The sequence below is a fragment of the Cheilinus undulatus genome, linkage group 18 (assembly GCF_018320785.1).
Source record: "Cheilinus undulatus linkage group 18, ASM1832078v1, whole genome shotgun sequence".
In the NCBI taxonomy this organism is placed as follows: Eukaryota; Metazoa; Chordata; class Actinopteri; order Labriformes; family Labridae; genus Cheilinus; species Cheilinus undulatus.
In genome coordinates this window covers 28,319,799-28,347,544 of record NC_054882.1, presented here as the reverse complement: position 1 = coordinate 28,347,544, position 27,746 = coordinate 28,319,799, and the positions used below count along the sequence as shown (strand labels likewise).

The following is a 27,746-nucleotide window of genomic DNA, read 5'->3' as shown; positions in this document are numbered from 1 at the left end:
GGATCACAGAAAGCATGCTCCTCTGAATTTTGTCATTTTGTTCATACTTATGCAAAGAGAAATTCACAAATAAACAGCGAAAAAAATAACATTAGGAAACACAAGTAAGCTCCGGTAATCATAGTTTAGAAGACTGTATGATTAAGAAGACTGTCTGCAGGGTTTCGGCTGTACCCTAGTGCTCCGTGTTGGTGACGTAATTGTCTCCTCCTCCCATCGCACTCAAATGCAGCTGCGCCATTCCTCCTTTGTCCATTGAGCAGAAGAAACCGTCAGCAGGGCAAAGAAACCGGCTTCGCCATTTCACCGTCTATCACCCTGATCGGAGCCTGCATTTTCTGTCTAGCTTAACGAACGGGGCCTAGCTTTGTTCGTTAAAAAAAAAAAAAGATCCGCTCTAATATCTGTGCAGAAACGTTATGAGCCAAGCCAACGGTCATCAAGGCAAATCTGCATCCGTCGTAGAGTCGAACCCAGCACAGAAGAAAACCAACATGGAAGATACTAAATACCTCCCCGAGCTCCTGGCTGAGAAGGACAGCTTGGATTCATCGTTCACGCATGCTATGAAACTTATTTCTGCAGGTAAAAATGTGTGATTGTTTGCTTTCGTCGACGATCTAATGCAAAGTGAACTGAAGGCGCGAGGCCTAGTTTCTTCTCGGTCGAGCCGACCGAGGCCTGAACAATGGCGTAATGAACACGTGGTTGTTCGCGATGTGGGTCAAAATGTTTTTGGCTAAAAATGAATTGCTGTTAATTAACTGGTTAGTGGGACAACATATTCGGTTGCATGGGTTGATCGTTATGATTAAGTCATATTATTTCGTAGCCGTACCTCGGCTAAAGGCTGTTTCATAAGGCTCGTCGGCTAATTATTCAAACCCAGGTACCTTCTTTGTTGTGGCTAAACAAAGATATCATGCCCCCATCCCTGTATTTACGCTGACGCCTTGCATTTGAACAAGTAAAAAGCAAAATTTAATCGTTGGGGGTCTTGGCAAGAAATACAAATCCGCATTTAATAGTAGACCCGATGGTAACTCCATATCCTTAAAACTATTTATATCTGCTTGCAGAGATTGAAAGGATCCAGAAAGGTGAATCCAAGAAGGAGCCTGAGAAGGAATCATACCTGGACCTGTTTGCTACCAAGAACCTCAAACTCAAAGAGCGGGTGCTCATTCCCACCAAGCAGTACCCCAGGGTAGGTTTTTTTTCTTTCATTCAGGCGCTGAAAGCTACCCGCTGTCTCCAGGGAATAAAAAAATAACCTAAGAAGGGGACATGTTTCTTAGCTGAAATGTACCTTCGTAGGTCAGAATAATCCCGTCTGATCCTGTACCCACCTGGTGTGGCATTGTGCTGGGTTTCTGCCTGAGCTGATAAGACATTTTTTTGCATGCTAATTGAGCTTTCAATAAGAGACTTTACTATAGCGTGCATTTTAGCAATCAGTGAAAGTAATTTACCTTCTATATGTCACAGGTCAACTTTGTTGGAAAGCTTTTGGGACCACAGGGCAGCACAATCAAGAGACTGCAGGAAGATACCGGTGCAAAGATCTCAGTTCTGGGCAAAGGCTCAATGAGGGACAAGGCCAAGGTATGCAGGTTGCTGAACTTTTTAAGATGTTGGTACATAATGCCATGTATAAGTTTTTTAATTTAAGCAATGTCATCATGTTTTTCTATAAGGAGGAAGAGCTGAGGAAGGGAGGTGAGGCCAAATATGCTCATCTGGCCATGGAGTTGCACGTGTTTATCGAGGTGATGGCACCCATACCAGAGGCCTATCTGCGCATGGCCCATGCCATGGAGGAGGTCAAGAAGTTCCTGATCCCGGTATGTATCCAACAAAACCCTTTCTTCACAATAGAAGCACCAAACCTATCTTTCACACTACAGCAGCTACCTGAGGGGAATGATATGCATTTGAATGACTGATTTGTAATGCATGTAGGAACCTGGTGAGCATGACCCATACATGGACCCCCACTTCCTGAATGGATCCCAGGATGCATCTGGCAGAGGACGCGGTGGTCAGTTTGGAAGGGGAAGAGGGGGACCACCTGGTGTAGGACCAAGGTAGGAGCCTTAAAACAAATGTTAACATGCACCACAGCTAATTGTAGCATGCTCTGATTACTGATACCTTGCAGTTTCTCAGCTGTTGCATAAGTGATCACATCTTGCTACTTTCTCAGGGGTAGAGGCATGCCACGCGGCGGTCCTCGTGGTGCAATGCGTGGTGGAGCTCCACGTGGAGGACCAGGACGGGGTTCAGCTCCCAGAGGTGCACCAGCTGGCAGAGGCGGTCCACCTTCTGCTCCCAACAGAGGAGGCTCAAACCCCCGCTCCAGACCCCCTGCAGCAGGCGCTCCAAGGATGCTACCCTCTGCAGGAATGTCACACCAGCAGCACCAGGGTCCCCCTGCAGGGTCCCAGCCCAAAGCTGAGGGCTATGAGGATTATGTAGGTTTATTATTGTGCATTTTCTAATGACTGATGTTGATGTCTCATTGAGAACTTTGTTTTTGCCATCATAACCAGAGTCTGTTTTCCCTCCCATTAAAGGGTTCTTATGACGAGTCCTACGCAGAGCCAGCCTATGAGGGATACGACAATTATTACAACCAGCAATCGGCATCGGCGTAAGTCAGAACCATTTGACTTCACCTGTTAAATTTGTTAAAATTGTATTTAACTGAAGGAGTGTTGCATTAACATTAATCTGCTACTTTAGGGACACTGAATATTATGACTACGGACATGGAGAGGCCCAGGAAGGTTCTTATGAGCAGTATGGTAAGTTTCTTTGATTACACAAGCACTGAAATCCTGTTTGGACCCCCTGTCGCCTTGCTCATATTTTTTTTGTGTGTTTCTGTTGTTGCAGCTCAAGATGACTGGGACAACTCATGGTCTAACTCGGGAGCAGGAGGAAAGGCCCCGGCTGCCAGGCAGTCAAAGGGATCCTATAGAGATCATCCCTATGGCAGATACTGAACGGCTACTGGTAGAGAGTTGCTATGTCAACTGTCTAAGATTGTAACTCGCTGAAATATTTTCAAAAGTAATTTCCCACTTGTTTGTTCACCTTTTCTATTGTTTATTTTATTTTTGGTTTTATTTTTTTAAACTCGTTGAAAGCGTTGTTGGATGTAACATAGGGTGCCAGAGTTGAAACGTGAAAGGATTTTCGTTGTTTACCTGTTCCATTTAATGTTTTTTCAGTTATGTAGATGGCATTTAAGGTCTTAGCGACAAATCCAACAAAGGAACAAGAGCAATGTTTTAGTGTTATTTGATGGTTAGCGTTTTAAGTTAATTGTTACTGAAAAATGTGATTGTGGCGATAAACTCCTCTCACGTAGACTTGGTTTTTAAAAGTCCTTTTCTGACTGGACAACAATATTCAGATGCCTCAATGTAAATTAATTATAACTAGTCTATATGCTCATGCCGCAAACTCAAACGCAGCCCTGAGCCATTTTGATTTAAAAAGTCATATGCATTGATCAACACAACCCAAATCTAGTCTTATACGTCATACAACTTCCTAAAATATAGGACTGAAAATTTGCAGTGACCCCATATTTGCCACCTTTCACTATTGGTATGTTATTTGTCCAGGTATTACCTGCAAAATCATCACTGATCAACCACTCCTTGTTCAGTGGATTACAATCTTTACTGTATGTGAGAAAATCTTCAGCCAATTCAATATTTTGTACATAACTATAGGACAACTGTGTATGCTTTAAGCCGTGCCGTCTCTAAAATGCATAATGCTTGTGTACCTTTTGGCTAAATAGGATACTAAATATATCCCAAACTGTTTTTCTGCAGTGCGTGTTTCAATAAAGTTTCTAGTTTCTTTTTAACCAATCTAAACATGATATTTTGCCTTTGTTGTACCAAAGGAATGCCTTCACTTTGTGAAAGTGGTCCTCCGTGGTTTCTCAACAACCCTGAATAACCTGTATGTATGCCCGTCAGCCTGACAAAAACAAAAAAGCAGTGTTTTTACTATGACCTTATCACTTCGTCTGTTTTCAAAACTTATCTAATGACACCTGTAATGTCACCTTCAAAAACAAATAAAGCTCATCATTCCTTGAGATAATGTGCTGCCAAATATATTTTACCTGAAAGTGATTTAGTGCTTGAACTTGTATTGTTATTAACATTAGTTAGTCCATTGATTTAAGCTCTAAAGAGAGCAATGTATCTTCAGCCACTTGAAATAACTGAATTTCAACAGTATTTCAAATCAAGCTTGCAGGGATCTTACTTGACTTTGATGCAAAGTCATGCTGGCTGGTTATATTAAAGAAAAAAATCGGAGAGGAGAGGATTCTAAAAGCCTAAAGATCGCCACAAGAAGGTAAAACTAACCCCAACACTCATTTGTTAGATTTCTGTTTTGTTTTCTGTGCAAAACATCCAAGTAATGCAAGTCATCCAAAACATATCCAAAACATTTAAGTACAAAATTATGCTATCTGTAGATATTCCGAGCAAAATAAGCGATGAAAAAACAATCAGAAATGGTTGTGATGCAACTCTTGCTCAAATAAATCTAATAATGCTCAATTTATTTCACTCAATACTTCCAAATTTCTATCCATACAATGACTGTAAATGTAGATTAATGCAAACTTAGACTGCACTCAAAGCGTTAAAAACATCCCATTGGGGGACAAAAAGCCTTCAGCTTGAGTTGCATGATACTTTTGTAGTATAGATTTAGTTTTGCATGTTTGTTATTCACTTTGTACATAAAAAATACAGATGGTGTCCAAGAGCTCACTACTTTTTCTCCTCTTAGGGTGTCACTGAACTGTTTTAATGCAGTTGAGACATTGAACTCCAGCTTACCAGGGATCAAAGGTCAGTTTAAAGGACTGCACAGATTAACCAGCACTGTATTCTGCGGCTGAGATTACTTCGTTTTTTTTCTTGTCTTGAACAGGTCAGTGAAGGTCCCTGAATAGAGCAGAGGCCTGGCACTGTCTCAACCTTTTTTTTTTTTTTAAATACATTTTTGTTTTTCAAGGTGCAATGGGAACTCCTGTCACCGAGAGCAGGCTCTATTCTTCAGACACTGACGGATGGGTGGAGAAATTGCACATTTTTTACAGTTTTAAATGAATTTTTTATATACTTTTTATACATGATCATTTTTAACCTGTCCTTTTTATGAGCGAATAAAAGTTTTTTAATAAGCGTTTTTGTTGTTATTCAATATTTACTTATGCAGAGCTACCTGTGTTAAATACATGTATTTAGATACACATGTACATGGTTTTATGTTGAATAGGAGTTCTGTTTATGGTTGTTTCAAACTGACTGTTACACATTTGCTGATGGATAAAGGGTTGATTGGGAGCAGGGCTTTCAAACTGGTAGGTCGAGACCCAAGAGTGGGTTGTGTGGTGTTATAACTGAATCAATGGCTGATCAAAGGTCGGAAACTTGTAAGCAGATTTGCATACATTCATTTTATTGTACAGTTTGCAGTGAAGACTGTTAATTTATTGATCACAAGAAAGCAACCTACTCATGTTAAAGGTGCAGTATTTGATATTAAGCCTGGTAGTATTTAGGGGAACAAACTTGGTTAAAACTGCCATATTTGATTTTTGCAGCTTGCATGTTTCTACAGTCCCACAGAAGCTACCAAATAACAGATTCATATGTTTTCTTAATCCAACTGGTTGCCACAGCACCAGAAATGTGAGCTTCTCAAACTGTAACCTATTTGATGGGGGTGATGTCCACAAATTTACATACTGCATACTTGCAATTGTTCCTGTATCCTTGACCAGCCATGTGGTGTTCCAGCTAAGATATAATCTGCAAAGTTTCTCAAAATTTCAGTGGTCCAAAATTTAGGAAACGGACCAGATTTCTCTAAGGAAGAAGAGCCAATATTAAGCCCATAATTATTTTGTCCCTGGTTTGTAGTGTAATGCATAGGTTTAAGTAGTTAGATGTAAATGTAAATATGGTAATTTGTTTGTTTGATAGGTTCCATTTTCTTAAACTAGAGTCATTTCTGACTTTTAAGCTATACCATTTGTATACTGAAACTAAAACCGAGCACATAAGACTTTTTCATTCATTTGTTGGAAGCAGACATATATGACTTTAAATGATGCAAAAAAAAAAAAACATACTTGATGGGAATAAGGGGAAGTGTAAATGTAGAATGTGGGAAGAATAAATAATTGGAAAAAAGCTGATATAGTCAGTAATTTGGTTCTACTTGCAATGTATCATCAATTTTACTTGAGTACCATACTCTACTTTTTCCACCTCTGTTTACTACTGAAGGATGTAGCAAGACGCAATACATCCCAAAACAGCTGCTGCACAAGTCAAACTGGAGAGATTGTATCTCAGGGTCAGGATTTTAGGAGTTACTAGACAGTGTTGCTCCAACTTTGTGAATTAAACTCTGAGTCAACTGCTCAAAGCTCCGCCCACTGCAATTTCAAAATTCCCCATCATGCCCTTGGGCGGAGTGTTTAGATGTTTATGTTTTGAGTTGTATTACAGTGTTGCCTGGTGTACACTGATCCCTGATGGGCTGTTTTGGTCATCTTTCTGGTAGATAGTTTTTCTATGTGAGACACATTTGCACCATGAGTGAAGTTATCCACTGAGTTATTGTTGTTTAGGTGCTCTTAATGAACAAAGAGAAAGAGTAAAGTGGGTCAACAATGATAATTTTTAAGTGTTGATTTATCTCTTTATGAGTTGAACCAACACTGCCTATGTGGTTGTGCATTTTTCTTTATTATAGAGATTATTTACCTGAACAACCTGGCTGGAGATCTATTCTCGTTCTTGCCGATAAGAAATGATCACATTTACTGGACAACTCCTCAGTTGCTGCTCAGTACTTAAAGTAAACCTTAAACTAAATATTTTTACTTGAGAATATTTCCAGACCAGTACTTTTACTTTTCTAACTGTACTTTTGCTTGAGTATAATAGTTGTGTGCTTTTTCCATCTCTCGTGTAGTTTATGTATTTCTAAAAATCTGAAAACATTCTTGCAAAGCAACCAGTTGAATGGCAACGAAGCATAGAAAAGGGATACAAATGGAATATTCTTGAAATAACATTCTTTTCCTCGTTGTTTGCGAATCGGCGGAATATCCCTTTAAATGACTCTCCTCCCACAGGTCGCCAACAGATCCGCGCCCCCATCTCTCAGCGGCTAGCCTCACATCAACAATGACTGTCTCCGCTGATATCAATGATAAACACGCCAACATTTCAGTAAATATTATGACCATTAATTGCGTTTAGCTCATTATCTATATAACAGAGTAGAGTTTGAGACACAGAGAAGACACTGGCACAGGTAAGCTAATCTGTTCTTGTTTAGCCTGTTTGGTAGGTTGGCTTTCAAGCTAGCTGGCTAGTCAGAGACATTGCTAGCCTAGGCCTCAATCTTTGTATTAAATCAAGCATGGTCTTGGCGGACAGACAGGGGTCCATGCCTCATTGTACGGGTCCACGTTGTTTCAACCCCATGCCTCATGCCTTAAATGGAAACGACTGTCAAATATTTGATCCAGGAAGAGAGCAAAGGATGTCGCTTTATGCTAGCTTGTTATGTCTGCTTCCGCAAAACCTGCACCAATTTAAAGGATGCTATGCAGCTTGTAATTAACATATTAACGCTAGCTGTCAGCGATGCATTTATTTGTGGTGAGGTCTTTGCAGGAAATGCAGCTCTGTACGTCCTTTGCGTTGCAATGTAAACAAAAGATTGCCAGTGTGTGTCTATGCTGTGTTTGTTTGTTTCCATGCACCACTCCTTTCATTATAAGCAATGCGTGCAGCCCATTCACCGACCAAAAGGGACCCTAAATATACACTTGACATTGCATTTCTGTCCTGTGGGCTTCATATCATATTTATTTAAAAATGCTTTGATAACATATCAAATAGGACTGTCAAAAGATTATTTTTTTTAATTAATCGCGATTTCTGATGCAAATTTATACCAGAGGTTCAAAACTTTCTTGAAAAAGATCTATATTAGATCTCCAACCCATTATTATGACATTAGGACTACTCTAGAAAAAAAGAATAGAGGATGGGTTAATTTTCAAAGAAAAAATATAAATAATAAGGTAAAAAGTCACAATTTACAATAATTTTTTTTTTTATTTTAAAAGTCATACAAGGATGTAAACCACAATTTTGAATTTTTTGAAATAAGGTCAAAAATCAAAACACCGTTTCACTTGGTTTATTGTAAATTTTACAATGTTGTACATTTATGATTTTAAAAACTTGATTTTTTTAGATGTAAATGTCAAAATATAACACTTTTTAAATTCAGATATGTTGTGTTTTTTTCACGTAAATTTCTAGCTTTTTAAAGTCTGAAATTCTGAGTTTGTTTTCCACTAAATATACATGTATAATCATAAAAATTATTTTCCCCATCCAAAATTTCCCCCTTTTTTTCATTTATTTATTTGCTAAAAAAAAAAATTTATCGATCCTTGAATTTCTTTGTTTTTTAGGGTGGCCCTAAAACCTTGTTGTACATTATGTTTATTATAGTACATCCAATTGAGAAAGAGATCTTGGATCTCTTTGGGACAAACCTGGTTGAAATAATGTTATTAATTTTGACAACATCAAAGCAGACAACCCCCCCCCCCCAAACTAAGGGTTATTGACTTCCTGTTTGGATACAGAGCTGCTTTTATAGGTAGATTATGACATGAACTAAAACATGAAAAAGGAACTTGTAATGGACTGAAAAGGAAATAAGGGGACCGTAAAAAGGTAAATGTTTTATTACAAGGTTTAGATTACTGTTGACTTGTCCACTGAGCTGTCTGCAAGTTTTTTAAAGTGAAATGAGATATTAAGAAGCAGTGGTGGACTTATTTGACATCACTGTGGCTGCAGGGAGACACTGACATGCCTTCACCAAAGTGCACTGACAGGGGCAATAAAGCATGAGGTTAACTGCAATTATAAGAAATATTGCACTAATTGTGGATTTTGGTTAATCGAGATTAATGATATAGAATAGTTTTCTTGGGTGTTTCGAATCAGCTTTCTCATTCACAGTTAATTCTGCTCCATTTTGCTTCACAGGAAAAAGAAGAGAGGGCATAAAACTTGGCACATAGCTTGGAGAAGAGAGCCCTGGGTGTGTCTGCGATGGCTGGTGGAAGGAGAGGGGCGAACCGAACCACATATTGCAGACCTCCACTAAGCGGCGAACCAGGCTCGGTCAGCAATGGCAACCATTCAACCAGCTCCCCGGTAACAGGGGTTAGATCTCGTGCAAGGTAAGTCTTGATTTCATCTAATATAATCTCAGGAATGCACTCTTGACATGGTTTGTCATACTCCAGATGCACTAAATCATCACATATTGTAAAAATGTCTTTACACCTGCAGAAATGGTTCAGGAACATGCATGTCCAGCCCCCCGCTGGCTGCTCAGACAGTGGTTCCTCTGAAGCACTGCAAGATCCCTGAACTATCTGTGGATCGTAACGTGCTGTTTGAGCTCCACCTTTTCTTCTGCCACCTCATTGCCCTCTTTGTCCATTATGTCAACATCTACAAGACTGTGTGGTGGTACCCACCATCACATCCTCCATCACACACATCACTGGTAAGATCTCAATGGCTTTTTATAACCTGATGATCTTGTTTAGTAGAATTATGCGATATTTTGCTGCCATAAACCACCATGTTTTGATGTATGCATATCTTACTGTTTACTTTAACCTGTCTGAGATCTGTGTCTAATTATGCTGATATAATGATGATATTTTGCAAGAATAATCCATGATATTTCTTTAATTTACAGAACTTTCATCTCATTGATTATAACATGCTGGTGTTCACAATCATCATACTGGCGAGGAGGTTAATAGCAGCAATTGTTAAAGAGGTAAGGAGGTTCTTCTAATGTATCTTTGAGCTTTTTAAATGTAGAATTTTTGGGCCATTGAACATTGAATGGCAGTGTTCAACTTGTATCTCTTTTTTTCTCCAGGCATCACAGAGTGGGAAACTATCCTTCCCTCATTCAATATTTTTAGTGATGGCTCGGTTCGCTGTGCTCACGCTGACAGGCTGGAGCCTGTGTCGATCCCTCATTTACCTCTTCAGGACATACTCTGTCCTCAGCCTGCTCTTCCTCTGCTACCCGTGAGTTTCCCCAAGACCAGGGTCACAGTCAAACCTACATTTTCCATCAAAGCTGTAATGTAGTGTCAGTCTCCTTTCAGGGACTATTTTGGCAACAATGAACCTCAATGGGCACCTAAGCAGTTTTCAAGATTCATGATCAGTTTTGTTCTCTGAGATTTGTTCATAGCTATGAACAAAATCTTCCAACACTGGTGTGCACTGTTAATATGCCAAATAATGTGTTTGACTTCTATCACCTCTACTTCAAATTGACAAGTGTGCCACTGTGCATATTTTCATGATCTAAGGCACTTATTCCCAACGTCTCTATAATTTTCTTTTTCAGTTTTGTGTGATTTTTGTCCTTGAAGACTAATTCTCTTATACAGACATTGAAGGGGTATTTCTTTGTGATATTTAGAAACAATAGCCACAATCTTCAACTTACAAGGACATTGCATTCATCTGTTTTGGAACAAAGATATGACCCGTCCAGCAGTTTGAATTTAAGGACATCTTAATGAATCCACCTAAGACTTTTCTTTTGATTTTCTTATGAACAAATTTAACCGTAAACTTGTGGGGCTTTTCTATTACATTGAGCAGCTTGGCTCTACTTGGTTTGCCCCGGCATGGCAGGGGATTTGCTTTTCCTCCACAACCGAGCTACCTGTTCGACGGTGCATCCATAGCTGATGTTGCTGTGTTTTGAGTCGGTGACATTCAATAGCTGCGCTTCTGTAAGCCTTGTTTTGTTTCACCAGACGTAGAGGAAACACCCACTGTTTGTACTTCAAAGTTTATTCTTCCTCTTCTATTGCTAATTCGGCATTTGTTTCAAATTTTGGTGCAGCAGTCGCTACTTAAACATGTCTGCTAGGCGTCCGCAAATGATGATGAACCACTGTGACGACATGGCATGCTTACAGGCGGGGTGGGCATGCTTGAGCAAGACCCTGGTGTCGCCCGGTGTGGCCAAACTGGTCATGAAAAAGTAAATCAACATGGCTTGGTTTGGATCAGCATGGCCAAAAGTTAAAGTGGAAGGACCCCATTAGGAATGTATTGGTGAATATCACACAGGGGGGAATCCTCTACATATTGACAAGCCCCGAGTCCACTTAGAAAACATTATCGTTCCAGTAATTATTGTGTGGTCCATCCTATGATGTTCTGGTTCCTTTGGGTTTTTTCTCTCTGTTTGAGTCCATAATTTCAGAAACATTTGTTCTTTACTGTGGACAAAGCTGCTTCTCTGTACTCATTATATTTTTTTCTGAAGAGCAGCTTTGAAAAATATATTTTTTAGAAACTATACATCCTACTTTGTCTTAGAAATAGAAAAATTATCATGAACATCTTTGATCAACTGTTGAAGAAGTGTTGCCTCAGCAACTTGGATGGTAAACTGTAGCTCTTTTTTCTGTAGATTTGGGATGTACATCCCTTTCTTCCGGCTGAGCTGTGACTTCAGGCGGGTGGGTCCTCTCTCTCCAATCGCCAGCATCGGCTCCAAGGAGGTGGGCAGTGTAGGCCGAGGCCGGGACTACTTGACTGTGCTGAAGGAGACGTGGAAGCAGCACACCAGCCAGCTGTATGGGGTCCAGGCAATGCCCACTCACGCCTGCTGCCTCTCTCCAGATCTCATCCGCAAGGAGGTCGAATACCTGAAGATGGACTTCAATTGGAGGATGAAGGAGGTGCTGGTTAGCTCGATGCTCAGCGCTTATTATGTGGCCTTTGTACCTGTGTGGTTTGTCAAGGTGAGAAACTGATGGATCTTTTAATTGCTCCTTTTTAAACATTAATGCCTCAGTTTAGGGTTAAACGTAACATGACCTTTTTAATTTTCTCTCAGAGTACTCAGTATGTAGACAAACGCTGGTCCTGTGAGCTCTTCATCTTGGTGTCAGTCAGTACGTCAGTCATCCTCATGAGGCACTTGTTGCCACCACGATACTGTGATCTCCTTCACAAAGCAGCAGCTCACCTGGGCTGCTGGCAGAAAGTCGACCCCTCGCTCTGCTCTAATGTTCTTCAGCACATGTATGTACAGTTTTTTAGAGCACCCTAGGTTTGTTTGGATACCTTTGAGTCAAATTTGAATCTCACTCTGCTCTTCCTCTTTACAGATGGACTGAAGAGTACATGTGGCCACAGGGAGTGCTAGTCAAACATAATAAGAACGTATACAAGGCCATGGGTCATTACAATGTTGCAGTTCCATCAGATGTGTCGCATTATCGCTTTTATGTGAGTATACCTCTGTGATCCTGGACAAAAGCAGCTACAGTTCATTCACCTCATAACTTTCTGCATTCTATCTCTCTTTGTCCTCTTTAGTTCTTCTTCAACAAGCCTTTACGAATATTGAACATCCTCATAATCCTGGAAGGGGCGATGATATTCTACCAGCTTTACTCATTGATATGCTCAGAAAAGTGGCATCAGACAATATCACTGGCCCTGATCCTCTTCAGCAACTATTATGCCTTCTTCAAGCTGCTCAGAGACAGAATAGTCCTCGGAAAGGCATACTCGTACTCAAACAGCTCATCAGACCAGAAAGTCAGTTAGACTTAACTTATTGTTGGTCGCATTCACTTTGGAACAACACAAACATGCGTGAGAGCTGAGTATTTTTTCTACAAACTGCATTTTGTGTCACATTTTTGTTCTGATCTGCCATAATAAAAAGAAATATTTTTGTATTACTGTAAATGTTTGCTTTGTTTTTTCTTGGTTCCAAAATAGGTTCATGATAATTTAATAGGGCTGTAAAAACTTAGAGTAACTTAGAGTAATTTAAGAGTTAAATATACAAATTAAAGAAGTTGGAGTAGAATTTTAAATCTATCTAACGGTGTTTAATACAGAGCTTAACATGGACATTTAGGCTTGGAAATCAATGAAGCCTGTTTCATCTAATTATATTATGTATATAATTAAATTAAGTTCTCTTGAACTATCTATTATTATTTTATATTATTAAGTATCTTTCATTGTCATTCTATTATATTATTATTATCTAAAATCTGAATATGATTAATTTTCAATGGGGAGATACAATCACATGGTTTGGATTGTATGATCAGACTTTCCACTAGTAGTGAAACTTTATGGCAATGGTTCCCAACCTGGGGTCCAGAAACCTGGAGGGGTGGCACCAAATATCTCGGGGGGCAGGGGCCCTGTCTCCTCTAATGTCAAAATTAGATGTACATGTATTTTTTTAATCATGAGTACAAATAAATTGTATGAAGGGAAATTAGGGCCACCCAAAGAGAAAAAAAGAGGATCTGTTAATTTTGACAAGAAAGGAGGAAAAATAACAAAAATTGACATATCGTATATTTATAAGAAAACAAACTCCTAATTTCTTAGGTTAAAAGTTGTAAATGTACAAGAAAAATCATTTACTTTCCAAGTTTAAAAAGGCTTAAACTTTAAAAAAAAGATTTGAAGTTTTTAACATCATAAATTTACGACAATATCAAGCAAGCAATTTACAAGAAACCAAACTGAAAACAGCTGTTGGATTTTCAGACTTTTAAATCTATATGTCAAATATTGGTTTATGTTCATTTACAGCTTCTGAAGTTTATGTTTTCTAGATTTTATAGAGTACACTGGTGACTTTTTTAATTGTGAATTTAAGTTGGTTTTTTTTTGTTTGTTTGTTTTTTTGAGGGATGCTGAACACTGTTGAAGTGCTGGATAGTTTATACATAGATATTTTGTCAAGCATGTGTATTTGGGCCTGTTGGGATTTTGTAATTTTGTTTTTCTATGTAAATCCTGGGGTGGCTTGGTTTTCTTAGACACAAGTAGGGGTTGCTAAGGATAAAAAAGTGGTGGAGCCACTGCTTTACAGGACTACTTCCATCTTCATCCAGGTCAGGGGGTCAGAAATCTTAGGGAAAATAAAGTAGCTGGCTGTAATCAAGCAAGTTATCCGCTGTTCAGCTGACAACAGGCACTTGTGAAAAGCCCTGCCAGGTACTTTTTTCATATAGCTCAGTAATTTGATTTAGTATAAAATATTTTTTAAAAATGATCAGATCCAAACAGGCAATTTTTTAGATATGCTGAAGCCCTACTTAAATACGTCACAGCACCCCTGAACCATCCATATTGGGCTACATTGTCAGAAACTTTGCAATCTTTTTTTAAATTTTATTTTTCAGCTATTGTGGAACAATGTATAGATATGACCAATAATAGCTCATCAATAATATTCTACTCATGACAAATATACCTGTACCTGCAGGACCCTCCCATCAATCATAAACCAGTTACACCGCGTTCCAAATTATTATGCAAATTATATTTTTCTCTGATTTTCCAAAATATTCAATGGAAATGATAGTATAATTTTCAAGTCATCAAACATTAGAGCATGATTCAGATTTTATTAAACAAACCTCCTGATGATTACTTTTTTAAAAAATAAAAACCTCAAAATGCACTGTTCCACATTTTTGTGCACAACAGAGTTTCGGAACATTTTATAGGTTCTAAAGAACTGAAAATGGTCATTTATTGAATTTGCAGCATTAGGAGGTCATATACTGACACCAAAAGCTATTTCAATCAAAAACATCTTAACAGGCCAAGTTACATGTTAACATAGGACCCCTTTTTTATATCACCTTCACAACTCTTGCATCCTTTGAACTTGTGAGTTTTTGGCAAGTTTCTGCTTGAATTACTTTGCAAGATGTCAGAATAGCCTCCCAGAGCTGCTGTTTTGACTTGAACTGCCTCCCACCCTCATAGATCTTTAGCTTAAGGATGCTCAGTAGGTTCTCAGTAGGGCTGAGGTCAGGGGAGGATGGGGGCCACACCATGAGTTTCTCTCCTTTTATGCCCATAGCAGCCAATGACACAGAGGTATTCTTTGCAGCATGAGATGGTGCATTGTCATGCATGAAGGTAATTTTGCTACGGAAGGCACTGTTCTTCTTTTTGTACCATGGAAGAAAGTGGTCAGGTCAGAAATTCTCCATACTTTGCTGAGGTCATTTTCACACCTTCAGGGACCATGAAGGGGCCTACCAGCTCTCTCCCCATGATTCCAGCCCAAAACATGACTCCACCACCTCCTTGCTGATGTCGCAGTCTAGTTGGGACATGGTGGCCAGCCACCAACCATCCACTGCTCCATCCATCTGGACCATCCAGGGTTGCACGGCACTCATCAGTAAACAACGCTGTTTGAAAGTTAGTCCTCATGTATTTCTGGGCCCAATGCAGCTGTTTCTACTTGTGAGCATTGGTTAGAGGTGGCCAAATAGCAGGTTTATGCATGACTGCAAGCCTCTGGGGGATCCTACACCTTGAGGTTGGTGGGACTCCAGAGGCACCAGCAGCTTCAAATACCTGTTTGCTGCTTTGTAATGGCATTTTAGCAGCTTCTCTCTTAATCCCATGAATTTGTCTGGCAGAAACCTTCCTCATTATGCCTTTATCTGCACAAACTTGTCTTCGTTCTGAATCAGCCACAAATTTCTTCACAGTACAATGATCACACTTAAGTTGTCATGAAATATCTAATGTTTTCATATCTTGTCCAAGGCATTGCACTATTTGCCGCTTTTTAACAGCAGAGAGATCCTTTTTTTCCCATATTACTTGAAACCTGTGGCCTGCTTAATAATGTGGAATGTCCTTCTTAAGTAGTTTTCCTTTAATTGGGCTAACCTGGCAAACTAATAATCACAGGTGTCTGAGATTGATTTCAGTGATCCAAAGAACCATGAGACACAATATCGTCCATGAGTTTAATTGAAAACAAAAATTTGAATGTTATGACACTAAGATCTAACTTGAATAATAATTTGTGATGCAGTGTATATTTTACAGAAATTATTTTAAGAACAGTGTTGGAATTTTTAATTTAGTTTAGTAAGCCTTAAGTTCTGAATTCAAAACTTTGTTGATATACTGTGCATTCAGACAGCATTTAGATCCCTTCACTTTTTCAGTTTTCTTTTGTTGCAGCCTGATGCTACAATTGAAAAAATATATAAATTATATTCTCATCAATCTACACTCAGTACTCCATAATGACAAAATGTTGCAGGTTTTTTAAAAATAAAAACGGAATTATCACATCTCCCAAGTGTTTTTGCAAGCAGTGTTATATTTCCGTTTTTTATTTTTAATAAATTTGCATTTTTTTATTCTATTTTTTTTTTTACTTTGTCATGATGGGGTACTGAGTGTAGATTAATGAGAATGATACTTTTTTTTCGACTGAGGCATCCGGCTGCAACATGAAAAAATTGAAAAAAATGAAGGGTGTCTGAATAGTTTCTAAATGCACTGCAATTTTCTATTTAAGTGGTTTAAAATTACAAATTATTTGATAATAATAACATCTTACAAATTAAATATTTTGCAAAACATCATTCATCTTCCACTGTTTTAAAGAATTGTTAGAGCAAAGGTCTTTTTTCAGTAGTGAAAAGGCGTATTTATAATAACCGAACACTTGCAAGGAGGTCTATATGGCACAATTATTATCATTATTATTTTTTTTCTTTGAATATTTATTTCATCCTGATTAACGGCGCTGGTAGTTGCCAAAAATTAGAGAACATTTGCGCCCCCGTGTAGTTGTTGCCAGTACTACTAGGTCCAGACCATCCCACGGTAGATACCCCGTCTTTATAAACAATATGAATAGCATGCGCGCAGTTAGTAATGATAAACTGATCAACAGCACCACATAGCATCCTGTTCATTAAACCTGTATGACAGACCGCAGAGTAAACAGCAGTAACGGCTGTACGCTCCGGCGTGCACTGGCCCTTTAAGAAGGATAAAGACGACTCCGCACGAGCCGAGCGCATCGATGCCGCGCTTTACATTCGGTGGTAATTTGCATCGATGCCACGGAAAACAGTCTGCATTATCCCTTTCTGATAGAAAATACCGCGGCTGAAGTCAACATAGACGTTCTTAAGGAAAACAGGAGAAATGTGACGCCGTTTACTCAGTTGCTGGTTTGCTCTGTGGTGCGTTATTGATGCGGTAAGTCTTATTTTTACCATATGTGGACGATAAATCTGTTTACACGACATGTTTCACTCCGAATTCAGCAAAATTACCAAACCAATGCTGTGTACCGTAATTCTGTGTTCCAACAATACTGATTTAATCAAAGTTATCACGCATTTGAGCGTATAAAGTTGCTATTGTGTCCTACTGTAGTGGCCATCTTTGTATTCTACTTTGAACCGTTGGCGAAATGTTAAGGAGATAACGACCGTTATTACAGCGATATCATCCTATTATTATGTGTAAAAAGCCAAAACTGAGATAGCAGTGACAGCAGTGCTCAAGCAGTATGTTATTGCAACAATGACATCTTCTTCACTAAGCTAGAGGAACTAGAAACAATACTATAGGCAATAAAAGCTCCAAATACATATAAGTAAATAAAACAAATGCAGAGCAATACAAATCCATTTTAGTGACTTGAGTTTGAAATAAGGTTTTAAATCTTTGGGCTTCTCTGAATTCACACTGTGAAGATGTTTTTCAGGTCACACACTGAGCGTAAATAGATTAGGGTAAGCTCCACTATCCCACCATAGATAAGTCTCAATCATAGTGCAGTGGATTGATTTTTTCCTTCAGTCAGTTATATAGGAGCTATGTCCATTTATCCATTCATCTGACATGAAATATGCTTCTCTGAGAACTCATGTTCTCTCTTACCATGCACTTGTGTTATAAGATAGAGCCAAAGCCTTGAGCTTTCACCATTTATCTGACTGGAATTTGACATCTACATTGTAATGCACCCCGCTTCAGTTCACACATTTTCTATAATATCTTTCCACTTTGAGGATGATCTAAAAATATCTTTCCATGCTGATGTGTCACATCTAACTTTCACACCAAGGATGCATTATAAAGAGAAAAAATTCATCAAAAACCTAATTCTAAATGTAATCACCCTTGTGGGTGGATTAGTGTCATACTCTTCTTTTAATTGAAACGCTGTTGATTTAGGGGTTTCTGTGCCATAACTTTAAGAGGAATGCTGTTTAAGTAAATTAAAGCAATGCTGTTTTTGTTGCAGAGTGGAGAATCCTGCGCTGCGGCACTGATTTTGGCAGAGTCAGGATCCTTCACGGAGCACTTTTTTCTCAGGGAGAGGGGAGGGGTCACTGCTGGTGTTCAACTTCCTACCTTTGTTGTTTCAGGACATCCTGAACTTAAGCCAGGCAGTGCCCCTTCATCTCAGCCCAGAGTGCTTCACTTAAAGAAACAAGAATGGAAGACAAACGTAAGAAGCGAAGCCCCAAGGTGTCTCTTCCCCAGCCCCCTCCTCCTCCCGTCAACCCCCGCAAACTCTCTGTCCTGCCTGCCAGCAAAAGTGCCACCTTCTCGCTTGGTCTGCCACAGCCCCCTTCCCCTAAGAACAGAGGCAAGTACAAGAGGTCTATAGGAGCACCAGGTCAGCCCAAGGAGGTTTTCACAGGCGTCGTGGCACCACCAAAGATCACCAGGTTTGTGTCTCAGAAAGCAGCCATGGTCACAAACAACTGTAATGCTGCAAATAGTCATATTTTTCATTTAATTTTAAACTAGAAACTTTATAAAGCTCTAGTATGGTGCTTTAACCTGGTAATGAAACAGACAGGGGTTAATACTGCAGTCTTTATATTACTCACAACAGCAAAGAAGACCAACAGAAATTAGATTAATTATTGGTGCTTTGTTATTTAATATGCCTGTCGCCACAGCAACCAATGTAGGTGTCAGAAAAGCTGATTATCAGCATTCTACCAAGACAGCATTTTGAACATTTTTACATTTTTAACCATGATACTATTTGAAACTGCATGTTTTTAAAATTATACAATCTCGTTTTAATTTTCATTTTAAAGGGGATGCACCAATGCCTCAGTTTAACATCTCTACAAGCCGACTACGGCTCTTTTGAAAAATGTGTTATGAACAGATATCAGTATCTAACTACCATAAAACTATGAATATAAGTCATCCTGATCTTCTAGCTGCAGTCTATTTTTTGGAGTCTCTTAAGGGGATACATTTTAAACTGTCCTCCTGCATGATGGATTTCATCAATTTATGCATCTTTTTGCTATAACTTAGTAGTAAATCTCTCAGCTTGTAGTGAGACTAACTTCCTCCCCCTGTTGCTTATTTTCCTTACTGAAGAGTGTTTCCAGCAACTCTAACACTACTTCCCTGTTTCTTATATGCAAGGGAAGACCGAATGAGAAAGAAAAATGGTTAAAAAGCAGCCTGGTCTGCATTGTTTATTATTCTAGCGTGTTTTGAGCAGTGAAGCCATGTCCAATACACATAAAGGCGAGTTTTCGAGGTCATGCTAGGTCTCATGCAGCGTTTGACAGTGGCAGCTGGGGTGCGCACCTGCAGCAATGACGTTGCATGTCTAAGCACTTTATACCGATATATAAGTCGCCCCAGTATATAAGCTGCAGCCAACTTTTTATATGAAAAAAATGGTATTAAAGTGCAGCGTATACACCAGATTTTAATTTAATGTCATAAAGTACAACTTAATGTTAAATCCACAAAGATAGTTTTTTTTACAGGGCAAAAGAAGTTACCTGTTGCACAGTATCTAACCTGTCTTGTAATCAAACATGAGAGAAAATGTGAGCATTGTGGGAGTCTTACACCAAAACAAGTAAATAAATCGTTATCTTAAACATTTGTATCTGCACTCATTTTCATGGCATGGTAACAGGTATTTATGTCATTTGATATTAATTAATATCAAATCAAACTTCAGAACTCTGGTCTTGAACTTACTTCCCACTTTGTCCACAAAGGTTACAAAAATGGTCACTGGAGCTATAATTTGGATAATGTGAGAATGAGCACTGGTTAGTTAAATGTTTTAATTTCATTATGAGGGTGCATAGTGTTTTCTTTTCAGATTATTTTTTTGGCCTTTTTGTGCCTTTATTAGACAGAGGACAGTGGATAGTCTCGGAAACAGGGAAGAGAGTGTGGAGAGACATGCGGTAAAGGGCCACAGGCCGGATTCGAACCCGGGCCACTAGTGTACATGGTGCACACCTTAAACTACTCGACCATCATAGCACCCCACAGAGTGTGTTCTTAAGTCGAACTTGACTTGCTCTTAACTGTTTAAGTTGTCAGAAATAATTTTTGAGAGAGTTTTAACAGAGGAAACAAGCTGCCCTCTGGGTAACGGTTGTGGTTATTATTTTACATGTAACACATGTAAAGTTGACAGTGAGCCCTTAACTATTTATGTTGGGGGTTTTTCAAATTTTAAAACAACATGGATAAGAAAATGATTATCTTGCAAGCAAAACACACTATAGCCATCAGTTAACAGACCAAGCCTGCAGGTCCTCAGGGTTGATAACATTGTCTCGCTTTGAAAACCTTTCTCTGCCCATTAAGGGAAAATACTCTACCTTTAAGTGTTTTTATGATATTTCCAGATGAGTTTAAGAAGCCTGTTTCCTTGATTTTTTGTCATCAATATACACATTTATCTTCCTTTATTTCTTCTATTGATTTATTTCAAAAACATAACCTGTATTTAGTAATAATTTCATATATTGCCCTGGAAAGACTGGTACACTTAGATACTGTCTTCTCATGAATGCTCTTTAGACCACCTTTGATGTGATTGCATAAATTATTATCATACTGGAGGCATTATGTTAAAAATATTAGCTAAGGTGTTTGTTTATAAATTGCAAAGAAGAGTAGGCTGAAGTGTTTTTATAAAGGTGTCATTAGGTAAAATAACAGATGATGACAATTCTTTCTGTTTTCCTTGAGGCCCCACAAGGAAAAGCCACGGGCCCCCCAGCCAGCAGGACCCAGCAAAGTGGTCCAGTCTTCCCCCCTGCAGCACTCCTTCCTTACAGACGTGTCCGACGTGAGAGAGATGGAGGGAGGTCTACTCAACCTCCTCAACGACTTCCACTCAGGCAAACTGCAGGCTTTCGGTAAGATAATCTCAATTAGAAATCCCACCAGGGGAATATTCTGTTACAGGCTGAGAGTAAAGCCAGTGGAAAAGTGGCTTTGTAAGACGAATCAGGCTGAAATCAAATAGCTGTGTGGCTATTTTTGTACATCTGTTACCATGGAAATACTTTTGACTTTGCTCTAATCCCCCCTGCAGCCAAACTGAACAGCACAAAGTTAAGAGAAGTTACACCTGTCGGGTTGAATTCCTCTGATTTATAGGGAAGGTGTGCTCCTTTGAGCAGCTGGAGCATGTGCGTGAGATGCAGGAGAAGCTGGCCCGACTGCATTTCAGCCTGGACAGCCACGTGGAAGAGCTTTCAGAGGATCAGAGAAAGTGTGCATCTGACCACAACCTGGAACACCTGCTCTGTAACGTAAGCACAAAGTCCTCCTCACAGAAACTTTTACTTTAGATTAAAAATGCACAGTCTCGGCTTTCTTGGTGTGAATTTTTCAACATTAAGTGCTTTTATATTTCACATTTTGCATGCCAAAAAATCACACAGAGATCCCAATAAGTAGGTGGTATATCATTAGCTGTGTCTTGGTGGTTATTGCAACACCAAACCCCTCAACAGACATACTCCTGTCGTTTAGTAAAAAGAAAACCAGGTATTCTCAGTACGGGAAGGTAAATTCCAGGTATTGACAGGTGCTTTAAAAGATTTAAATATCATCTAAGATAGGAGGGAAGTCACATGGCTGTTCTCAGGCACTCTCTAGAGCCAAGAATAGTCAAAATGTTTGTTTTTTTAATCAGTACATTAAAGTAAAAATTAAAGCAATGTAGCCTTGCCCGAGCATATTTCATATTGGCACTTATGGTTTATGTACTCATACTGGTATGATAAATCCTGAGCAAAAATTGTTGGCATTTTTTCCTGATTGTTTATATTTTGACTGTAATGTCCAAGTTACCCACCCCTGTAGCTGCCCTCAGGAAAGATGTCACAGGCAGCACCTACTAAAGTGTCACCCCGTATACTTCAAAGCTTTAACACCTCACTGTCCTTCCACTCACTACCTCTGTCACAGCTGTCTTTGGGCTATATTTTCAGTGAGAGTGAACGACTCCTGCCCTCAACTGTGATACTCAAGAATAACATCAAAGTCGCATGCAACCATGGCTGCTCAGATTACAAAACTTTTATCTGATTTCGGACCAGAATGGAACACCTTGTTTATCCAATGCATTAACAAGGATAATATATAGGATTTGGGGATGCTGATGCCATCCTTAATGCTCTGTGTGGGCACACCTCAATTCTCAATTTGTACTGAAAATGGTTTAATATCTAATAGCTCAGGTGGTCTAGGATGCCTTCACCTGGATTAGATTGGTTATGTAGGCTCAACAACTACAGACATGCATTAAAGATCGCCCTACCCACTGACACGATCTGCCGTATCATGCTGGTAAACAAAGAAAGCATTTCTTTTTTTATGTCTGTCCAGCCTTGTTGAAAGTGATAAGAAATGCAGCTCATTTTAGAGACTGGCCATTTTTCTCTCATCTTAGGAATACAAAATCGTCTTTTGGCTTCTAAACTGCTCTTTATTTAAACCTTTTTTTTACCTTTTTCATATTTCAAAACAACAACAAAACTCCCTCATAACTTGTCACCTTCAGCTGAGTTGTTTCAATTAAATCAGTACCTCACAAGATTTATTTGCTTTACTGTAATCAAGTAGGTTTTTATGTACTTGTGAGTACATTTTAAAATAATTTATTTTACTTTAACTTGAGTATATTTTGGGGGAAGTATTGAACTTCGATACATTTTAAAAAGCATCACATACTGAGTGAAAAACAAACACTAAAAGTGAAAATGAGGAGGGTATTTTTTTCAGTCAATGATGTTAAACTGGCTGGCAGTTTGGCTTTCACAACACATGACCGCCGGTAGTACATGGCAAGAGACTGATTCCACAACACATCCCAAAACAGCTGCTGCATTTCACTTTATTATAAAGGTGTGACTTTACCTGAACAAGCTGGTTGGAAGTGTATATTCTCATGTTGTTTTTGCCAATGAGGAAAGATCATATTTTACAGTAAAACTCACCAGTAGCCACTTAATGCTCAGTACTTTGAGTAAACTTTAACTGAAATACTTTTTATTTTTACTTGAGTAGATTTTTTGGCCAGTAATTTTACTTCTCAAGTAAATTTTAACCAAAGTAGCTGTACTTTTACTTGAGTACAATAGTCTTGTGCTCTTTCCACCTCTGTTGCTGAAGACATACTGTTACTAAACGCTCAGAACAGATTGTTAATTCCTGTATAATGTGCTGTCTCAAGAGTCAGGAATCTGATTTAAAAACATCAGATTCAATATGATTGATGCCGTTTAAACTGCAATGAGTCACATGCTAGCACAAAAATCAGATATGCGTCCTTTTTTCCTGTCAGCGTGGCGTGGCTCTGTTGTGATGACTTGGGACTCTTTTAAGTCTTATTTGAAAAACAATCCCTGCAGAAAACTTTAAAATCTATTGCACCCAGTGCAAGTTACATCAATTATTTTGTTTTCCACACTTTAACATTAGCCTTTAAATGTCAAATAATTTAATTTTCAACCTTTATTTTTTGTCCGTATATTTGCATCAAATTTGCGCAAGACAGATCATCATCAACAAGAAAAGGGACAAAAAAGGTACCAAATTTGACCCTTGTTTTACTACAATAATATGAAGTGTAGATAATTATGTATGTTTAGGTCTCATCTAGTAGCTGTGTGTAGGAACAGATTTTTAATTCAACATTTTGACTCTTTAGCCAATAATATTTAGATTTTTGTCTACTTTGTCCAACACACTAAAATATATTTAATTTCTATTTTATCAATCCAAGATGAATGGTAAGTTTTCAGTTATCTAATATCGGCATTTAGTTATGATTTTTAGTAACAAAATGCTTTTTACTTTTTTAAAAATTTGTATGTATTTCACTCATTTGAAGTATCCCTTCCTTGAATGTTATGTTTTCTATAATAATAACCATATTAAACTAGTATTTTTTTAAGTAAATAAGCTATTGTTGCATATAGATTATCTATAATTTTAACATGTAAGCGGAATAACATGAACATAGGATAGTGCATTTTTTGTAAAATAAACAAAACCATCATCTGAAGGAGCTGACAATTGGGCTGAACACTGATAGCTTAAACTTGCTTTTTAACCCAAATAATTTGACTCTTTGGCTGAGTAACACTGCACTAAAGCATATTTTCAAAACATGACTCACATGAACTTCCTTTCATTCTAAGCTTTGAGTCTTATATTAAGGCAGCTTTGGCAGAAAATAAAAATACAACACTCTCAATACTGCCTGGGGTTTATCATCAAACAGTGCTACATTTGTTATATGCTCATCTGATTTACTAGTTTGTTTAAATGTTTGATTTTTCTCAATACGAACAGATTTGTTGCCCAACAAAGCTTTGAAAGAGTCTCTGTTGTAAGCATGTGTGGCCCCTGGTTACCCACGCCTGGGGCTGGTATGCCGGCTGTGGGGAAGTTGCAGTGTAATGTGTGAGGGAGGTGAGAAAAAGCCTTCAGCTCATTTCAGATTCTGCTGCCAGGAATACTCTCTAGCTGCAGCAGAGGTGTGTAGTTGTTCCTCAGAGCAGATGGGCTGTGAAGTGACTGTGCTTTGTATGGAAATGAAGGGAGGTTTGCTTTTGTAAACAACATCATCTGATGATAGAAGGCTGATTCAAATATTGATCTAATACACAGCCTGTTGTGTAATATGACCACATTAATGATTAGTCTCCCTTACTGCCTCATCTTTACCTATTTTTGGCTGGCTGTTAAACTCTCATCCATTCTGTCTTTTGTTCCCACAGCTAGAGGAGCTCAGCACCTCCATGTATCCTTTTCAAATTAATAACTGTTTATTTATGGAAATCACAAAGCACTCAAGGCACAGAGTGGATTTAACTGCTCTGTTTTTATTCAGAAGCCCCTCTGCGTGAATCCTTAACATGTCCTTGTTCAGACAAAAGCTCCACTTGGCTGAGAACCAGGACCTGCCCAAGACATCTGGGCCCTGACAAAGAGAGGTATGGAGGATGGATGACCACCTTCTTCTCCTAACTTCTGAGCAGTCCAGGTCCCCATGGCATTAATCCAGCTGCCTTAGCAACAGAATGGAAAGATCCACAGGAGGAGGAGAGCCTATTTTTTCCATTTGGATAGTGAATACGAGGGAACAATGCAGTGACTCAAACGCAGCAGAGCATTAAATGAACACTCAAGCGAAATCATAAACCTCCCATTCATGGCACAAGAAATGATCAGAGGGTTTCCAGGGCAAAGGAAATCAGCTGTTAATACATTTTCTTTCTTTTTGTGTTGTGCTTTCTAGGACAGGAGGCACATCTCACAAAAGTACAAGAATCTGCATTATTTTGTTTTTTGCCTGTATTTAGCATAATTTCAGGAATTAGTCAGAAATTTAAGCCATATTAACAGAGCTTATAAAAAGTATTCACCCCCTTGGATGTTTTACCCTTGTATTGATTTTATAAATCAGACATGGTCAATATAACTTAGCTTTTATGAAAGAATTATTTTAGAACAATTCTCTTTTTAATGTCAAAGTGAAAACTGATTTCTAATAAGAAATGTAAATTAAATAAATTTTGAAATGACACATTCACTACACTCATGAATCCTGTTTCACTAACTGAGACTACTAGCACCAATTGGCTCGACCTCTGTTCAATATTAATGCAATCACTTATTTTACTGTACATATTTCTGTTTCACTGACATTATTTAAAAATCTTTTTTCACTTTGACATTAAAGAGCGTTTTTTTTAAGTCAAAAACGCCAAATTATATTGACCATGATTGGTTTATAAAATTAAGAAAGGGTAAAATATCCAAGGGTCTGAATACTTTTCACAGGCTCTGTACGTAGCAACATATTCAGCACGGTTTGACAACACCACCTTGGCTAGCCTTGAACTGTAATAGGAGTTTTCACTTTTGCTACCACTCAGAATACACTTCCTTCTTGTTTTATATATTTACATTCAAAGTTAAAGAGTAGGCAACACTGGATTTATTAAGAACTATGGGGGACCTTTATAATACCAGGATTTTAAAGGGACAAAGTGAGGAGAGCTATTGTACAAAATGTATGTTTGAATAACTTATCAATGAAATGTTTTATATGTTTTGCCAATGTGCAGTAAGGCTACTGTATTTGTTGACACTAATGATTTAGAATGACTGGAGGACTTGATGCTTTTGTAAACGAGGGCTCATTAGGAAGCACAAGCAAGTCCATCCTGCTTCCGACGTGCCGTAAAATCACATACTGTGACAGGAAGAACACAGGGAATCTGTCCGGTCCGACACAAGAAGAATAAATTCACTGTGTCCCATCACACTGTGTCAGACAGCACACTCACAGAGAGATGCAGCTGGCTTAAATCTCTGGTTCAAATGGCAGCTACTTTCACTGTTTAAGTGTAGAGATGGGTCATTTTCAAACTTAGTAGTGATTCATATTGGCTGTGATAATAAATCCCTGACAATCAAACTGAGGGATCGATTGGAAACACTAATTTTTTATGATATAACATGATTCCTTTTTACTGCTTGCTAAGCCTATCTCTTGTCTCAAGTCTTTGTCTGGACTGGAGCGCCTTCACACTGCTACAGATACTTTTCCCATCCTAGAGCCCTGACAGTAAGACACACCGGAGATAACTGTCATAGCTGATTACCTTTACGTTTTATTTATTCATTCATCTTTAAAAAGATTATACTGGAATCACAGGCCAACAGTCCCACACTGAAAGACATCCACATTGGAAGTGAATTTAATGCTGGATGAAAGAATTATTTTTGTTTCTCTGTAAAGAACTAAACATTGTTGTAAATGAACTTGAATGTGTCTGTTCGGTGCTTTAAAGGGAGCCCCACATCAATAAAAATTTGACCTTTATTAGATTAACATGAGTGTCTTATATACAAAGAAACACAGTAGATTTCTACATTGTGAGTAAAGTTAGGAAAAAACCACATCACATGTAGGCTGCCATTGTTGTGCAATGCACTCTGGGTAGCTGTCAAAAGGCGGCATTGTTCTAGTTTACTGGCCTTGATCTACTTTTCAGGAACTTCTTCCTTTTTGTCTTCTTCACTAACACTGGGCTAGGGATAAAATGAACAAGGCTTAAAGGATCACACTGTAGGAAATATGAAGAAAGCATCTGACGTCTCCATCCAGAGTGCTTTGCACATCGACGGCAACTTACATGTATTTTTACATTTTCTCAAAATGTTTACATCTAACATGTTTCAAGACACAAATGTTAATCTTGCAGGCATCCTTTTAAGAGGGCTGCTACATCAGTAGCTGGTTACAATGAGCTTGACATGTCAAATAGTCTTATGAAAGATCTCATGTTTTTAGTCACTGTATCATGAATAAAATCCATTTAAAATTTTAATTGCATATAGTTTATATTACTTGGCTTGTATTTAATTCACCTTTAT

At 38.5% G+C, this 27,746-nt stretch overlaps 3 protein-coding genes across 6 annotated transcripts; all 3 read left to right on the top strand.

Moving 5' to 3' along the window:
• Positions 1-239: 239 nt before the first annotated feature.
• khdrbs1a (KH domain containing, RNA binding, signal transduction associated 1a) lies at positions 240-5,231 on the top strand. 3 transcript variants are annotated; one of them, XR_005993302.1, is made up of 11 exons: positions 240-585; positions 1,080-1,207; positions 1,489-1,605; positions 1,698-1,844; positions 1,963-2,087; positions 2,207-2,474; positions 2,577-2,653; positions 2,746-2,807; positions 2,899-3,075; positions 4,834-4,895; positions 5,062-5,231. XR_005993302.1 is itself a non-coding variant. In XM_041812822.1 (9 exons), exons 1-9 carry the CDS (start codon positions 420-422, stop codon positions 3,006-3,008), a joined length of 1,200 nt encoding a protein of 399 aa, XP_041668756.1. In that variant the 5' UTR covers positions 240-419; the 3' UTR covers positions 3,009-4,123. The 3 variants fall into 3 exon arrangements, 1 of the variants encoding a protein (XP_041668756.1); XR_005993301.1 differs by having other exon boundaries at positions 4,978-5,231; XM_041812822.1 differs by lacking the exons at positions 4,834-4,895; positions 5,062-5,231 and having other exon boundaries at positions 2,899-4,123.
• Positions 5,232-7,211: 1,980 nt separating this feature from the next.
• tmem39b (transmembrane protein 39B) lies at positions 7,212-12,910 on the top strand. The gene is made up of 9 exons (XM_041812084.1): positions 7,212-7,380; positions 9,144-9,340; positions 9,453-9,672; positions 9,871-9,954; positions 10,060-10,214; positions 11,626-11,959; positions 12,055-12,242; positions 12,329-12,449; positions 12,540-12,910. Exons 2-9 carry the CDS (start codon positions 9,210-9,212, stop codon positions 12,771-12,773), a joined length of 1,467 nt encoding a protein of 488 aa, XP_041668018.1. The 5' UTR covers positions 7,212-7,380; positions 9,144-9,209; the 3' UTR covers positions 12,774-12,910.
• Positions 12,911-17,026: 4,116 nt separating this feature from the next.
• On the top strand, positions 17,027-27,706 carry ccdc28b (coiled-coil domain containing 28B). 2 transcript variants are annotated; one of them, XM_041812214.1, is made up of 6 exons: positions 17,027-17,234; positions 18,416-18,721; positions 21,030-21,199; positions 21,444-21,598; positions 25,079-25,101; positions 25,231-27,706. In XM_041812214.1, the coding sequence occupies exons 2-6, from the start codon at positions 18,486-18,488 to the stop codon at positions 25,283-25,285; spliced, it is 639 nt and encodes a 212-aa protein (XP_041668148.1). In that variant the 5' UTR covers positions 17,027-17,234; positions 18,416-18,485; the 3' UTR covers positions 25,286-27,706. The 2 variants fall into 2 exon arrangements, with proteins under 2 accessions (XP_041668148.1, XP_041668147.1); XM_041812213.1 differs by having other exon boundaries at positions 18,292-18,721.
• The last annotated feature ends 40 nt before the right edge of the window (positions 27,707-27,746 follow it).